At 36.5% G+C, this 18462-nt stretch overlaps 1 protein-coding gene across 1 annotated transcript; it reads left to right on the top strand.

The window, feature by feature from the left end:
• The first annotated feature begins 1122 nt into the window (after nt 1-1122).
• On the top strand, nt 1123-14012 carry LOC140156694 (metabotropic glutamate receptor 3-like). Its single transcript, XM_072179628.1, has 5 exons — nt 1123-1164; nt 2240-3297; nt 5998-6864; nt 7238-7473; nt 13195-14012. The coding sequence occupies exons 2-5, from the start codon at nt 2349-2351 to the stop codon at nt 13933-13935; spliced, it is 2793 nt and encodes a 930-aa protein (XP_072035729.1). The 5' UTR covers nt 1123-1164; nt 2240-2348; the 3' UTR covers nt 13936-14012.
• The last annotated feature ends 4450 nt before the right edge of the window (nt 14013-18462 follow it).

The raw sequence follows: 18462 nt of genomic DNA on the forward strand, positions 1-18462 counted from the left end.
TTTCCAACGTAATAATAAAACTCCGGTTCCATCGTTTTATTCAAAATCTCGGATTTTGACAAAACTACAGCTAAAGTACATTACAATCGTGTGAAACCAGAATTTAAAAAAAAATTGAGGGCGTTCTCCTCAGCAAATGTTACAATATGGCTTTAATTAAACAGTGTGTTTTGTAAACAAAAAAAATTGGGAAAAGGTGTTTTGGCCTTGAGTCATGACCGACTCGTAACAAGTTTTTGAGTTATGGGCATAAACGTCATGTCAAATTTTGGTCTCCATCATTATTCACAGGGGTAAAAAAGTCAAACATGCTCTGATTTCAATCAAAATGGTCTCAAATTGTTCCGCTTGGAAAACCATTTTAACCAAAGAATAGTTTGCCATAATCTCGGGTGTTTCGTTACCAAGAGCAACAAATTCAAAGCCCATTGAAAGCGGAACAATTTGCAACCACTTTAATCAAAATCGGAGCATTTTTTTACTCCTGCAGCCTGTGGACAATGGTGGAGACTTATTTTTAGCATATAACTCAAGAACTGTACATCAGAGATAGGTCAAACTAAACTTTTAATAAACCATAATAATGAGAGGAATACAATTATACGATATTCTATATTCGCCCAAGTTTGAAATTTGAACCCTGCATGAGCAGCCATATTGAATAGACGCAAATTACTATTTTTTCCAGGTGTCCTTTTTTATCCTTTTTGAATAATTATGTTGTTCGGGAGAGTGTTTAGAGTCACTAGCAAACAAAAACATAGGTGTTCCATTTCTGTCTAGCTAAGACGTAAATTGACTCGTCTAAAACTATAATAGACCTATTCATGGTAGGCTGCATTGCAGCTTATACGGGCAATCTTATTATTAATATTTAGAAAAAGTATAGTTTGACCTATCTCCGAAATACAGTTCTTGAGTTATATGCATAAATGTCAAATGTTGGTCTCCACCATTGTACACAGAGATCAAAAATACATTTTACATTGTACATGTAGGACTAATGTATGTTAAGCAACATCATTCCAAAAAAAAATACTAATCGCAAAGATCATTCCTGTATAGCATGTACAGTGGCAGCAAACTTCGACCTCGATTGGTGGGAATTTCCAGTATTCTTCAAGGCAATGGTGTCGAGCTACATGGTTTGTTCAACCTTGGTCGGTAAGTTACTAATAAAGAAGCACTTTTTATACAGTTCTGCCCAATATTAGTAGTAGGACTGTCAATACAGTCATGTTTACATAAATTGTAATTTCGTAAGTTCGATTTCAATTATTGGAACAAATACATATAAAGCAAAGTATTATACCTAATATTTAAACGTTTTCTGTAAAACGTTGTGTGTTTGCTGGGTTACGACAACGTGTATTCGCACGACGCATGCATGCATGACATGTTACGGGTGACTCGGTGAAATTAGTCCCGTCTGAACCAGGAAACGATTCTTTATTTAGTTATTTATAATAAGCAATAAACGGCATGCAATAATATGCATTAAAATAATTAATAATAATGAATTAAGTGAAGTACCAAGAGTCATGGAAAATTGAAAGCAAAATTTATAAGGAAAAAACACCGTTTGTAATAGTAATGCCTACCCTTTGTAAGCAAAGAACATGTAGATTGAGTGTTGATTAATACATTTAAATAAATAAAACCAAATGCGCATCAAAACCAAAACGATTTGGAATAAACATGGTTTTTTCCAAAGGTTTTTATCATGTTTATGATAACCCCTTCAGAATTCAGATCATAAAAAATACCCAAGATTCACATGGTTAATGTTGTTGGTAATACATGCATGTGGTATGAAATGAAGACGAATAAGATATTATTTCATTCGGGTATTGGTATTAACAAAGTAGCACTGACAAAAGTTTAACAACATTTTCTTTTTTTGTGAAAATGTGCAACTTCTGGGAGTAAAAGTATGCACTTTTAAAGTGTAATACTGGTATTTTTGACGTAATTGAGTATATAGAAGAAGGTTCAAGTGTAAAAATGTAAGTGAGTTCTTTGTGTAAGATTTGAATAATAATTGATGTCCGCAAAGTGGGTGTCAAAACTTTTTTTTTGCTTCAAGAAATAGAGGAGGATGTGTAGTTTCTTATTCATCCTGGTGCCAAGAAGGTCGTTATAAAAATAAAATCACACTCAATAACATTAAACACCTTTACCATTACCTTGGTTGTCATTATAGAAACTTAATCCCATATCTAATTGTACTCATTTACAGATTTTCATCTATGAGGAAGGATCTACAAACTTCACCAGACCCGGCAATAAAAGATTTAACAAGAAACAACGTACATGATTACACCACAGCTCCACATTGTGATTAAAAGATGAATAACGGTGTAAATGTGTCGGTACTGTCTTTCCTCTTACTCCACTTCTTTATTTCTAAAACTGATGGGTGTGGCATTACTTACTCACAACCAGGGGATATTATCTTAGGAGGCCTCATCCCTCTTCACACATACAATGAAGCGACTCAAGACTGCGATAAACTCAGGAACATAGACTCCTTGAAGAAAGTGGAAGCTGTGACATTTGCCATACAAAAGATTAATGATAACACGACCTTGTTACCAAATATCACGCTTGGGTTTGATATCCATGACACGTGCTCTTACGAATCTAGAACTATTAGAGAGTGTTTACATTTTTTACCCATCTCCGAAGACACCTGTAGGCCAAGCGACTTGTCATGCTCCAATGAGATTAATTGGAAGGCGCCTGTTGTAGGAGTGGTAGGAGCACAAAGAAGCGCCTCTAGCGTCCAAGCTACCTACTTGCTAGGCCAATATCATATACCACTGGTGTCTTATCTTTCCACAAGTGATGAACTCAGCAACAATCTCAGATATCCATACTTTCTTAGAGCAGTTGGTCCAGATAGTTACCAAGTTAAGACCATAGTTGATATCCTTCTTCGCTTTCAATGGACCTATGTGGCTTTTATTAGATCAGATGATACTTATGGGAGAAGTGCAAGAACTGAATTTGATACATTGGCTGATATTAATGGAATCTGCGTAGGGTATTCCAGAACAATATCTCAGAGTTATTCTGATAAAGAGTATGATAATCTTATCTCAGAACTTGTCGACTTTCAGGATGGATCGCATGCTTCAGTTGTGATCTTATTCGCCCATCTGGAGAATGCACGGATGATGTTTAATGCAACAACAAGAATGAATGCAACTAGAAGGTTTATTTGGATTGGAAGTGATGGCTGGGGGAATTATGGCAAAGGCGCTGTCAATGAAGGGGATGAAGAAGCAGCACTTGGTTAGTATAATGTGTTTGGTTGGTGGAGTGCATGGTGTGGGTCGGGGTAGGTGGGCGTTGTTACCAGATAATAAACGGGTGGGCGGGTTCTGTGAGCTCCCATGGTGTGGTTTCTGCATGCTCTGGTCGTATCGTAAGTGGAAATAAAAACACCGACTAGCCAATAGTATTGCAACATAGGGCAATGTATCATAATTTGAAAAAATATTGACTTGTTTGTTTAATCCTTCAGTTTGAAATCTAGTGGCAATGCAAGCACATCAGATCTTTGTGGGTAACTTGGTAACTAGTATGTATAAATGTAAAATTGTTGCCACATATCTTCTTCATATTGCATGTTGCATTTTGGCCTGTAGACCTACGTTACACGACATGTTTTGTATTTTACAGTGCAATATCTTAGGCATCACGTTCACAATAGTTAATTGAATGGCTGAATGGGTCAAAGCAACAAAACAAATAAGGAAAAAGCAAACAAAGAATTACCTATAATGAGACAACAGTTATATCTTTTTCAAAATCAAATACCATAATTATTCAGATCGTTTGGTTATGGGTAATGAACTACTAATAAAGGCGCCAGATTCAGTTTGGCCCAATACCGCTATCTGAGTCACGATAGTTATCGATGGCTCTTAACATCGGGCCCCACAGTACTACCTATTAATATTAAAATAATGCACAATAGCACTCTGCAAATACTCATTATTATGCTTAATTCACAATGTATCATATCTCCAGGTTACGATACAAGAGCCATCGGTACCAATTGGGACACCGATAGCGCACTTTCCTAAGAAATAAATTCATTTCAGCTTGAAATTTCCAAGTTTATTTCTCTCTGGCAGAGGTAATACAAATGATAAAATTAGACGTGGTAGTACATTATGTTATCATTGTTTATCCTTTGCTTGTTAGACTGCCGCACTTGTCTTACCTAGTCGTTGTGTTGGTTTTATTTTTGTAAGGTGGTGCAACATTTTTGTTGCATCTCCTCCATCTTGTGCTATTTAAAAAAATAATTTTGGTGTTATATTATACTTTGTAATTTTTGATGGAAATATATTGAACATACTGCAGTTAATGTCCGTTTTCCTATACACAATACACAGTGCTCTCACCATTGACGCGTGACCTCTACAAATGATGTGTGTTGGAAGAATGGACACTTGCCTAGTTAACATCACTGTGTGAAAAATAACCAGAAAATATTTTATTTATTCTCTTTAACTTCTAGCAAATATGTTTCTCTAACATGACCTAAAATTACAGCTAGGTTAGATGTTCAGAAATGGTCGCACTTTTGTAAAATATGAGTGAGGGCAAAGCATAGCTAGCTCATAGCTAGCCAACTCCCCGTGTTAATTGAATGGAGATTTGACTGAAAATATTGAGCTATATTGGTAACGGACCGCTCCGTTCTGAAGGATGTCACAAAAAAACGGTACAAGCTACATTTAAACTATTCTAAATAGGTTCTAGAAAATATAGTTTTGTAACATGTCCTAAATTTTAGCTAATTTAGATGTTTGGAGAGGTCGCACTTTTGTGTTTTAGGAAGGATATGTAAGCGACAGATAACACCAAAAATATGAAGAAATTATTTCCAAACCGTGTTAAGTCAACAATCATTATGTTGCTCATTTTGAAGAATGCTGGTTAACAAAAAGCAGGTCTTTGTCTCATTTCGTGAACAAAGGTACACATACCATTGTTTCCTTTCGTTTCCATTATAATCGGTTACCCAACTGAAGCTATAATACCAGCTTTATTGCGATGTCGCACATTGAAAACAGACACTTGTGCACAACCAGAGAAGATCTGATTTAATCAGTTGAGCTGCTTCAATGGGTGTTATCTTGGTTTAATAGCTTTTAATGGAGTTTAAGTCCTGCAAAGGTCGAGATGAATTCTACTGGGGAGGGCGGGTTAGTGTAGTGGTCTTCTCACTCGCTTCTCACCACTGTGGCCCGGGTTCAATTCCCCGCGGCGCCACATGTGAGTTTGGTTGCCGATCCATGCTCGTCCTCGCATGTTTTTCTCCGGGTGCTCCGGTTTTCCTCCTGCATCTAAAATCGGACCTCTTCCCATATCCCTGTCCCGTCATATCCGGATGGCGTCCCTTAAATTTAGTAGCCTCTGAGCACTATTGGGATTAGCCTGGCTTCGGCCGAATGTTATAAATAAATAAAAAAAATTAAAAATTAAAAAAAATACTGTAGACATGTCTGCATCATGACTGAACTGAACTTCTCCCGGTTACGATAATAGAGTTATCGATACCTATAGGCACACCGATAGCACACTTCTCTAGGTTACGATAGGAGAGTTATAGATACCTATAACGCACTTCATTAGGTTACGATAGGAGAGTTATCGGTACCTGTTGCGATAGGACACCGATAGCGATATAGGACTAAACTAAACATGGTGCCTCACTTCAATTGATATTCACATATTCTCAATAATCAACAGTATATTATTTTTACCGTCAACGATTTTGTAGCATTGGACATCATGTTCTTTGCTTACAAAGGGTAGGCATTACTATTACAAACGGTGTTTTTTCCTTATAAGGACAGCAAAGGATGAAGTATTTAAATTGGTATTCCAGAAGGAAGATGTATAATAACAACTCGATTTATTCGACAACGTAGATTGCCACAAATTTTACTTTTAACTGTTTGATCTTTTTCACAGGTGCTTTCACAATTGTCCCCAAATCTGAATCACTCCCTGACTTTAACATCTACTTCCAGTCTCTCAACCCTGCCAGCTCCAATAATCCATGGCTACCTAAATTTCTTCAAAATCTCCCTCTCTGTTCCGACGATCCATCGAAGTCTAACACTACCAAATGCGACGAAGAGTCGTCTCACGAAACCCTTGTAATGGATAGTGTCTTCGCATTTGCACACGCATTGGAGAATATGAGAGTTGATTTGTGTCCGCCTGAATCGACTGGTTTGTGTGCAGAGATGCAGCCTATTAATGGGGAGGTATTACTTACGCATTTGCTGAATACAAGCTTCACCAGCCTTGTCAATGGAGATATCAGTTTTATGCCGAATGGTGATGTATTGGGACGATATTCCATTCGGTATTTGAATTTCACCGACAATGTCTATAACTTTGTTAAAGTAGGCAAATGGCAGAATGATGTCATTCTTGACAAAAACATCACTTGGTATACACGCAACGAAATGGGATCGGATGCACCAATATCAGTGTGTAGCAAACCATGCCAGACAGGTGAAATCAAGATTAGTTCCGAACATGCATGTTGCTGGACCTGTATTGAGTGCGACAAACATGAGTATGTTTTAGACAAAACACATTGCCAATCATGCATAGATCACGACAGTAAAACATTTGGATGGCCCGATACAAATCGTACATCGTGTGTTAAGATTCCACCTAGTTACAATGGCTGGAAGGCACCTATTATTTGTTTTGCTTCCTTAGGGTTTATATTCACATGTATCATTGGAGGTCTTTATGTTTACCAGCGGAAGAACAGGCTCATCAAAGTATCTAGTCGTGATATTTCCTACATAATGTTCATTGGTAAGTTTTATCAGTAAAAAGTTTTAACATTTCTACGAGTACACCGACGGTTATCGCAGTACGTCCCAGGTACGCGCACTACGCGGTCCAGCGAGTCCTTGCGTGAGTGATCGGGCTTTCGTCAGATGCGCCTCTAACGTCATTCACATCGGTATTGTGATAACCGACGGCGTTACTCATACAAAAACTGTAACGTTTTTATGTGAATTCCCATCTAGAAAGTCTATTCAATTACATTTTCAGTAACTTTAATTTAGGTTATTTGCTAATTCAGATTATTTTTGGGATTTTGTGTGGGGGTGTATGTGTGTTTTTATTAAAATTTTCAATGATATAAACATGATTAATGATAACTCTTTCTCCTTCATTTCAGGTATCTTCTTGGCATATTTTAGCGCTCTTCTATACGTCGTTCGTCCAACAATTAGAGTGTGTTACCTTCAGCGTATCTGCTCACCAATCGCGACCTCTTTCATCTATGTATCCCTTGCGGTGAAAACCACTCGTCTGTTTCGTATCTTCAGAGCTAGTGTGAAGTCTGCCAAACGACCACGGTTTATTCGTCCAAAGACACAAATAGCACTCATCGTAGGACTCACAGCAATTCCGGTAATGTTTCTTTTCTTTTGCACCATGTATAGTCCTATAGCCACTGCCACTATCAGGGTCCGAATAGGTGGCGATAGCTCGTCAATCGTGCTCTGGACATGTGATACATTGTGTATCGAGCATAATAATAGTCCTATTGTGTTCATTCGTCCAAAGACACAAATAGCACTCATCGTAGGGCTCACAGCCATTCCGGTAATGCTACTTTTGTTTCTAAGGCAGCATGTATAGTTTTGTCCTGTATCGCTATCGGTGTCCCAATATGTACCGATAGCTCTTCTATCGTAAACTGCAGAAGTGTGCTATCGGTGTCCCAATATGTACTGACAGCTCTACTATCGTTACTATCGTAATTGTGTATCGAGCATAATAAAAATTGATAGTACTATGCAAAATGTTCAGGGCATAATATCCATCGATTACCTATCGGAACTCTGATAGCACTATAAGACTAAACTGAATGCGCACCGCTTTATTAGGAGCTCATTTTGACCCACATCTGAAAGATCTGAATCGCTTGATTTTGTCTAATAATAGCCTCCACGTATTTCTTTCTTGATTTGTGCTTATTTTGTTTTGTTGTTTGGAGGCATCCAACCGTACTAGTAACGATATTCTTTAAATGCGAACACTTTCATCGAAATTACAGCAATTCCGGTAATGTTTCTTTTCTTTTGCACCATGTATAGTCCTATAGCCACTGCCACTATCAGGGTCCGAATATGTGGCGATAGCTCGTCAATCGTGCTCTGGACATGTGATACATTGTGTATCGAGCATAATAATAGTCCTATTGTGTTCATTCGTCCAAAGACACAAATAGCACTCATCGTAGGGCTCACAGCCATTCCGGTAATGCTACTTTTGTTTCTAAGGCAGCATGTATAGTTTTGTCCTGTATCGCTATCGGTGTCCCAATATGTACCGATAGCTCTTCTATCGTAAACTGCAGAAGTGTGCTATCGGTGTCCCAATATGTACTGACAGCTCTACTATCGTTACTATCGTAATTGTGTATCGAGCATAATAAAATTGATAGTACTATGCAAAATGTTCAGGGCATAATATCCATCGATTACCTATCGGAACTCTGATAGCACTATAAGACTAAACTGAATGCGCACCGCTTTATTAGGAGCTCATTTTGACCCACATCTGAAAGATCTGAATCGCTTGATTTTGTCTAATAATAGCCTCCACGTATTTCTTTCTTGATTTTTGCTTATTTTGTTTTGTTGTTTGGAGGCATCCAACCGTACTAGTAACGGTATTCTTTAAATGCGAACACTTTCATCGAAATTACAGCAATTCCGGTAATGTTTCTTTTCTTTTGCACCATGTATAGTCCTATAGCCACTGCCACTATCAGGGTCCGAATAGGTGGCGATAGCTCGTCAATCGTGCTCTGGACATGTGATACATTGTGTATCGAGCATAATAATAGTCCTATTGTGTTCATTCGTCCAAAGACACAAATAGCACTCATCGTAGGGCTCACAGCCATTCCGGTAATGCTACTTTTGTTTCTAAGGCAGCATGTATAGTTTTGTCCTGTATCGCTATCGGTGTCCCAATATGTACCGATAGCTCTTCTATCGTAAACTGCAGAAGTGTGCTATCGGTGTCCCAATATGTACTGACAGCTCTACTATCGTTACTATCGTAATTGTGTATCGAGCATAATAAAAATTGATAGTACTATGCAAAATGTTCAGGGCATAATATCCATCGATTACCTATCGGAACTCTGATAGCACAATAAGAACAAACTGAATGCGCACCGCTTTATTAGGAGCTCATTTTGACCCACATCTGAAAGATCTGAATCGCTTGATTTTGTCTAATAATAGCCTCCACGTATTTCTTTCTTGATTTTTGCTTATTTTGTTTTGTTGTTTGGAGGCATCCAACCGTACTACAGGGTGTCCCAGAAAAAATTACCGAGTGAATAAAAGTGAACGTAAGTCAAGAACTAGACATCAAAATCAAATAATTTAAAATGTAGCTCATAGCCTATTTTATTGTGCATCACATACGAAAACTTTGTTTGATTCGGTTGAATGGTTGCGAAGAAATTAACAATTACATAATGCGCCCATCAATGCAGTTCATTCCAAGTTTGATCAACAGGCGCTTTTTTCATACTCGTTCACCGCTTCCTGAAGGTTGTGTATCTCATTAAATTAATCCACATTGTCTATTTTATAATCCGACTATGTTATGTTATTCATGTTTTCACTAACGATTAATAACAGTTTGTCCGAGAAAACTTTGATTTCTGCAATTGGAAGCTTTCTAGCTTTAATTCTTTAGGTTTTAACTTTCCAAAGAACATTTTGAGCCAAGAATGACAATGAACGAGTGCTTACAGCTTTACCTGTGATTTTTGATACCATGCAACATTAATATTAAAGTTTTAAAAGATTCAAACTTTGCATTACAATTTATTGGAAATACTCCAAAAACATTAATGTGTGTGAGAATTTTTTTAAAGCCAGATGGAATTCATTATGCAACATTTATATCAACATTAACGAAAAAAAGATATTTACCGAGCATCATCTTACATGCAAGCTTTCATTTTCAATGTCGTGTGGGTTTTCAAATTTAAACAGAACCTGATCAAATGTTTGGCAAGAAACAGATTATTTAAAAAGAACGAAAAGAATTTCACGGTACAAAACATGAAACCCATTGACAGTTAACTAATATTGCGCATTGTGTTGAATGATCTATCTTTCAAACTTGGAATGAAGTGAATTGACGCATGCGATATGTAATCGCTGATTTCTTCGCAATCAGTCGACCGATTCCAGTAAAATTAGCGTATAAGATACAGAATACGATGGGCTACACGCTGACTTTTAAATTTTTGGATTCTGATGTCTATTTCTCGACTTACGTCCAAATTAATTCGCTCGGTAATTTTTTCTGGGACACCCTGTAGTAACGATATTCTTTAAATGCGAACACTTTCATCGAAATTATGTCGCAGGTTTATAAAACAAAACACCTGTTTGACTTTTTCGAACTGTGATATTGTTTATAAGGACTACTGCATAATCCTTATGGCCTATAAGGAGGAGTTGCTTCACACTCTAAAAAAATAAGAAAAATTTGGTTTCTTACATTTAACCTGGAAGCTTTAAAAACGTACCTCCTACCATTATAGAATGTGCTTATTCATTTAAGCCATTAAATATGTGATTATTAAAGTTTGTAGATGGTCAATTCCAGCGAAAGCGGGACAAAATTCTCTCTATGTTAACTTTCCACTTTAAAATGTCATTAATAAAGGAAATCACGTTATTGATGGAGCATATCATGTCACGTCCAATGTGCTCTCTTTGTGCATATAGGCCTTTACTAGCAAGTCATACCAGGGACAAGTTATGATAGCTTAAATGAATTGGCGTTACCCACGAATTCAAAGATAAAGCACCATATATGTCATTGAATGTCCTTCAATCAAAATGAAATTATTACCGTTAGAAAGACGTTTGCATGATCTCTCATCATATGTAAAACGATTGAATTCCACCAAAGTTTGTGGACTCTAGAGGCAATTAAGTCAATTTGGCTAATAATTTTGTTACCCGCGTATCAAAAATAAAATGATCGTTCTGAAAAATGTTAAGTGAATATGCCATAAATGACTATATCATGAAACGAAGTTTCGTTCTATAATTCTGAGGTCCAAGTGATTATTTTATGCAAATACGTTTTACCCATAAAATTCCATAAAATCAAATTTGACGTTACCCACGTATCAACTGTTACCCACGAGTCCAGCAAATATAATTGCCATAACTTAAATTAACATTTAATGACTTTGGACACTGAATTTAGTTTGACAAGCGCTTAAAATTGTAAATCGTAAAAATACGTTCACCGCTTTAAAAAGAATCTACGACGGTTTAAACTTTTGTTACCCACGAATCCCGAATAGATACTAACCTTGAAAAATAAGGAGATTGTTTATTTTAAGTTTAAATCAGCACATATTCAAGCCATGGGTATGCTATAATTTTGACAGTACTTACAGTTTATACACCTAAGAAACGCAAACCCCAAACGGTACTATAGTACTTATAGCTTTACCCACGAATTCGGCGTTACCCACGAATCCAAGGATTTACTTGTAAATTATATGTTTCTTATGCATCTTAACATTTTGAAAACATGCGAAATAGGTTCCAAAACAGTCCTGTTTAATAGCGTCCTCTTGAAGGTATACTGAAGCTGCATCATGAAGTTTTGATTGATTATCCTAAATTACCATTTTGGGGGTAAATGCAATTGGTTAGAGAAACGGGAATCATTGAAACACAATGGAGGAATAACCGCATGGTGGTTTCCAACCTTCTGTAATATTTTCTATTTTGCCGCTTACCAATACATACCTTCAAATATGTGATACCCACGAACATTTTGGTTACCCACGAATCCCTACTTAAATTATAGTTAACAATGTATTGATAGTGTTTTAGTTCATAGGAACTGTCAAACACGAGTTAATAGAATATTGCTACATGAAAATATGGAATGATTTTACTAAAATAATAATATAAAACTGTTTGCTCTGTCTATTTGAATTTGGCAACTTCATTATTCTCAAAATTTTTATACCCAAAATGCCATAATGATCCATTCTAAATATTCCATGTAGTCTGTATTTTGATTAAAATTCATTTTGTGCCATTGCAGCCTGAATTATTGACATACGGAAAAGTATTTTTTATTTTTATTAAAAAAATAAAAAAAATTAATAGGAATTGCTATTTTCCAGACGCTGTTACCCACGAATCCATCTGAGATCCTCATCCTGCGACGAGATACAAAATCTAACTTTATATTTATATGAAGCATTTATTTTAATCTCTCGAAATAATACAGTAATGTTAAATGACAGCCACTTTGGAAAGAGTTCGAAGAATTGACACAATCTTAACTGTACACCTGCTTCTTTCTTAAAATTTGTAATAACCAAAATATTTCTTTGTAGATATAGACGAATCCAACGAGCCAAGTCATGGTCAGGATTTGGTCGGACATCTTTGGGTAGCCGCCAGCACCAACCTAGTGTTTTGAGCGTCCAATTGTGCAAACAAAAAGCCGCCTAACACCTAGAGAAGATGCAAGGACGAGAAGTACATCAAAGCATAGATACCGCGTGTAGATAATCCGATTATTATGAAAGGTGTAAAACGGGTGATGGAATACAGTTTAAAATTTCCGCCAAGGCCGAATCATTTCACATTTTGAGTGCATTGTAGCCGACGGCTACCCAACTAAAGGCTGCTAGTCAGGTGTAGGAATGCGTGAATTTAGATTCGTCTATATGTAATAAAATTCTATTTTACGTTCAAAGTCTTCACCGATTTCTAGTGTATATAAGTCACACATCAAATATTGAAAGATATTAAAGAAAGTGAAATTTTATGGCGTACAACAGGTGAAAAATGCTTGAATTCGTGGGTAACATGCATATGCGCATTTAACACTTTATTTGGTCTAGCAAGAAAAGTTATTTTTCAATCCGATGGCACTTCCACCTGATGATTCACTAGACATGATCGTCTCATTTGATAAGTCTAGAATTGAAAAGGAAAACATTTTCAAAATGGCCCCAGAGAGAATTTTGGCCGCTTTGGCTGGAATTGACCAGATACGTTTTCTTTGTAATAAACCTTTTTATGATTTTGATATTTAATTTCACAGTTCATTTGGACCATCATTTGGATATTTCTTAACGTACCGGAAGTGAGTGGAGCGATGCCTCAAGGGAATCAATACTACCTAGAAATCACGTGTTCACATAGCGACGAATGGACGTATGGCCTCATGGTGTGGAATTTGTCTGTTGCTCTCGTGTGCACAATACTTGCAGCACTCACCAGGCAGCTTCCAGAAAATTACAACGAGTCAAAGTTTATCACATTCTGTGCCTTTTGTTCCCTTGTTGTTTTCCTGGCGTTTTCGTCAACATTTCTGGCAATATCCCATGACAATGCTTACAGCATTGCCGGATATTCAGCACTTGGGCTCATTGTAAATGCGACGGTTGTGATGTGCTCATTGTTCGTTGTGAAACTTTACGCCGTCTATTTTGTCCAAATCGAGAAATGGAATGTGCAAAGACGATTATCGACCTCGGTAAGTTCTGTTTCAAAGGGGAACTCCCAGGTAATCAGCAAAGGAACGGTTGTTTCTGAATCCCCGGATGGTGACACCCCTGAGGTATCTGGCAATGAAAGAGTATCATCAAGGTCAGAAGATTATTCTATTCGTATGAATCAGGGTAACAACAATTCAGGTTTAGCCGACGAAAATCCATCGGAACCGGGAGACAATTTGGACGCAAGACCGGGAACATCATCTAAAACGAGCGATGATTTTGATTCAAAACTAGGAGAATCAATAATGGGTGAATCTAACTCAACTGATGATCAAAATCAATAGCATAAGTCACTAGAGCCATTGAAACCAGTTTAAGTAATGTTATCGAAGACCCGCATCTATAGTGAAGCTGAATGATTTCGACATGTAATAGAATGATTTAAGCATAAATAGTATACAGTAATTGCTCGTTGAAATCGAAATATCTTTTATCTTGTAGATAATTATGTATACACTGGTATGGCTCTGGGTACTTTTTACTGCGTTGGGTAAAAAGTACACAAAGCGCACGTGATTCAACTGTGAACAGCTAGCTATCTTTTAAGTAAACCCGTTTGTGTTATTTTGAGTGGAATGTTTTGTATCCAGTAGTAGGCCTAGTTCAAAAGTCGTAGGATACAAATATCCAGTGAATGACAGTATAATTATATCCTAACTGGTGTTCCAGTATCTGGTTAAGTCAATATTCGCGTAATATAAATGCATGTGTTACGATTTATAAACACAATGACATTTTCGGTCCGTTTAAATTGACAAAGTATCAAATTACCTGCAAAATTAATTTCAGAGTTAACATCACCATTATAGTGGTTTTTTTTGCGATTTTAACATTGAGTTTGTACAGTGTACAGTAGACATTTGTCAAAGCTATACTGTCATTCGCTGGATATTTGATAGTCCATTGGAGGAGTGGGTGTATATGTTTGTTTGTGGGATAATATCAGGCGTGAGATGCCTTGTGAATGAAATCACCCACTTCCGGGGAGCGAATTTTTTTTCCGTAGTTAACATTTGAATAGGAGAAACTTATAATACATAATGTATAGTATTACATGTATTATGAGGCTAGATTCCACATGCCATTATTACTATTGTCTGTCCAAATAACTTAGACACCCGGTTTTTAGGATATATTTCGAAAAGTTTTCACTTTGGCAAAAAGTCATGAAAGAAAAACTGCTAAACACGGCCAGACCTAACAGAAATTATTAGTAAAGCGATGAAAAAATATTCTTCCTTGTCTACTTTTATTCAATTTTGACCGATTTACAGCTAGATATCTGGGTCCAGCCGAATATTCCTAATGACTTGAAACTTTTGATGGGATAATCTATTTACAGTAAGGGTGTTTGAACATTGTAATCATGCATATTGATCAGTGATGCCACCCTTTTCTTTGATCCTTTTACTAATTCACAATAATGGCGGTCTACTCAAATGCATTCAACAAAAGCATGTTTGCAATCTACCGCGAGAGGTCGTCTCACACGCATAACAAATACACTACGATCAAATAGGTTGATGACAATATTTGATTGAATGGACTGCACTGTGCCATAATTTCGGTGAAGGACACCGGTTCAAATCCTTTGTTTGGAGCCAATCAATAATTTCATGCAGAACCTCTATAACTCAAAAGATGTCACAGTTGGTGCATTATAACACATGATAGGGCATATGCGTCTGGAGTGTATTGTGAATTATACTCCTCACCAATAACATTAGAACATTCATAGGGCATACAATATGTATTTTCTTGGAATTGGGCCAAGGCAAAAGCATGCACAGAACAAGATTCAAATACCGCGCCGAATTGTTGTAATTGGTTGAGGGACAGCTAATTAGAGATACTGTCTGCATTTTATGAACTGAATTATATTTTTCACTTTTATCAAATGTTTTTGGTGAGGAGTAGGCCCTATAATTAATTTACTATTCATCCATTCACTATCCAAAATCGCAATACCTACAAATCTGTATAATGAGACCTTCCAAAATAATGTACCCAACTTCTACCGGATTATTTTTAAAGTGTTGAGAAAAACCTTCCAATTTCAATAGAATTTCTGGTAAACTCTCACTCAATGCTTTGGAAATACAAAAATCCCGTTAGGTCTCAGCGAATGTTAACACTTTTCTTTCATGACTTTCTTTGAAAGTGGATATTTTTTCAAATAAGTAATAAAAACTGGGTGTCTAAGTTAATTGGACAGACAATAAGTATTTCTTCATACTTAACAAAAAGAAACGAACTATATTATATTTAAAATTCTACCAAGGATTGACCGGGGTTCGAACCAACAACCTAGCGATCCATAGTCAGACGCTATACCACTATGCTACGAGTAGTTCTGCCAGAAAGCCGTCTTTCTATCATACTTGTTGATTACGGAATAAAGCGTATATACACGATATACTATATTACTAGTTAATACGTATATAGGCCCTATCTCCGATCAATATTGAACCCTAACCCTAACCCTAAGACCCTAACCCTAACCCTAACCCTAAACCTAAACCTAACCCTAACCCTAAACATAACCCTAACCCTAACCCTAACCCTAAACCTAACCCTAACCCTAACCCTAACCCTAACCCTAAACCTAACCCTAACCCTAACCCTAACCCTAACCCTAACCCTAACCCTAACCCTAACACCACGTATACAGTTGCTTAAACGGGCTCCCTATTTAAATGTTAACTACGGTAAAACAGTTCGCTTCCGGGGACTATTGGTGTGTTTTATAAACCAACCGGGGACACCTTCCAACCTGGGATGACCCTTGTTGGCAAAACTATGTCAGTGAACATTGATGTAATCACCTATGCCTAATATGCAAAGTGTTATACGGGGACATAGTGGGGTTATAAAGGGTGTCCTTGGTTGGCACAATTCAATAACATTACAAATGCATGTAATAGGCCTACTTGAGCTGCTTAATTAACAAATAATCATTTTATTATGCATTTGATACACGAAATTTACGATATACGCAAACGAAATCATATTTAGTACCTTTTGCATAAATTATGCAAATTATACATCCAATATGGACGCAATTACTCCTAAACCCATCAACCCACGCATTTCTAGTTTTCACAGAAATGGTGCATAAACATTCTCCTTGTATTGACAGTGTTAGAATTTTGGATTTTTTACCAGAAATTAAAGAAAAAACGATTTTGGTGCCTAAATATATTCGTGACCCCTCAAGGATTCGTTTAAAATTAAACAGTCTCATTCGAAATCTAAGGAAAAGTTTATTTTTATATAATTTGAATCAGTAGAAAACAACCTATAAAAATCATTGAAACATATCGCTCCGCGGTCTTTCATTCATCAATCATGCTCGCCTATGATCCTATGTAGTCGATGGCCAGTCACTGAAGGAGAAGGACCGCAAGCGTATTCAATCCGTAATCTATATCATGTTGTGATACTTTGTTGATTTGATGATGCGGAATTAAAGATTATTGTGAAGTTCTATTTTGTTATTCGTCTATTTCTGTTCGAGTGTTCAGCGAGTCTTTCCCCGTCTAACTGTGAGATCCATGGGCCATGTATCTGGTATGAGTTCTAAAACCAAATAACTGGTGAGTGGATTTCGTGTAAGTTTAGCATCATAACAATAAATAGCATCATTGATCGTAATAAAAAGAGCAACATTCAAACTCAGTTTGTAAGCTCAAATGGTGCAGATCCTCATATCAAGTGATTATTCGATGACCTTTTTTAATAGGTATTGGGCCAGGCCCGTACGAAGAATTTTTTTTGGTGGTGTGCTGATTTTGAAAAAGTGGACTTTTTTCCAGGGGGGCGATTTTGTAAAAAGTGGACTTTCTTCCAAAAATTTGAACCTTTTTTGACCAAAAAAGCGTAAAAAAACATGATGTTTTTTCGGACTTATTGTATACTTTTGCCAATTTGGGGAGGTGCGACCACCAAATTACAAGATCCTGACTTCCTTAGTTACAATTGTACCGCGTGGCCCTTATTTACTTCCGTAAGTTATAGACAAGTTTATACACTTTCAACTGCAGATATTTCAATTTCACTGGGCAATTCACGTATACTATTAGCTTAAAACACTACTTCCATGATAACTTGAAAAGTGTGTAGATATTTATGTATATGGTATACTGGTATAACACTTAGTACTTTTTACAGCATTGGATAAAAAGTACCCAGAATGCGCTGATTTTTAAATGTGAGCAATTCAACTTTAGTGTAAAACCGTCTTTATTTTCAATTGAATGTTTTGTATCAGTTGCTCATAGTTGAACCGTTGTAGAATGCAAAATACCTATATATTAACAGTATAGCTTTAAAAACTATATGTATTATATTGTACACTGTACAAATACATATAAATGAAAAGAAATATGGGTTTAGATCCAACCATTCTACCTACATGGCAATTTTTGATTTGGTAGACAAAATTATCGCATCAGTTGAAAACGATGAAACTGCAGTAGGAATATTCCTAGACCTGTCAAAAGCCTTCGACACAATAGATCATAACATTTTATTATATAAACTGGAATATTTCGGCTTTATGGTAATATATTGGATTGATTCGCGGATTATTTGTGTACCAGAAAACAGTTTGTATAGTATATCTCATGTGAATCTATATAATATAGAGCTATTTTTGTGGTGTACCTCAATGGTTAATTTTAGGACCCTTATTATTCATATTGTATGTAAATGATATTACAAGTACATCAAATGTTCTTAAGTTTGTTCTATTTGCAGACCACACTACCATTACATACTCTCATTCGGATATTATTTCAAGATTTTATCTT

This window comes from Amphiura filiformis, chromosome 7 (genome assembly GCF_039555335.1).
Source record: "Amphiura filiformis chromosome 7, Afil_fr2py, whole genome shotgun sequence".
In the NCBI taxonomy this organism is placed as follows: Eukaryota; Metazoa; Echinodermata; class Ophiuroidea; order Amphilepidida; family Amphiuridae; genus Amphiura; species Amphiura filiformis.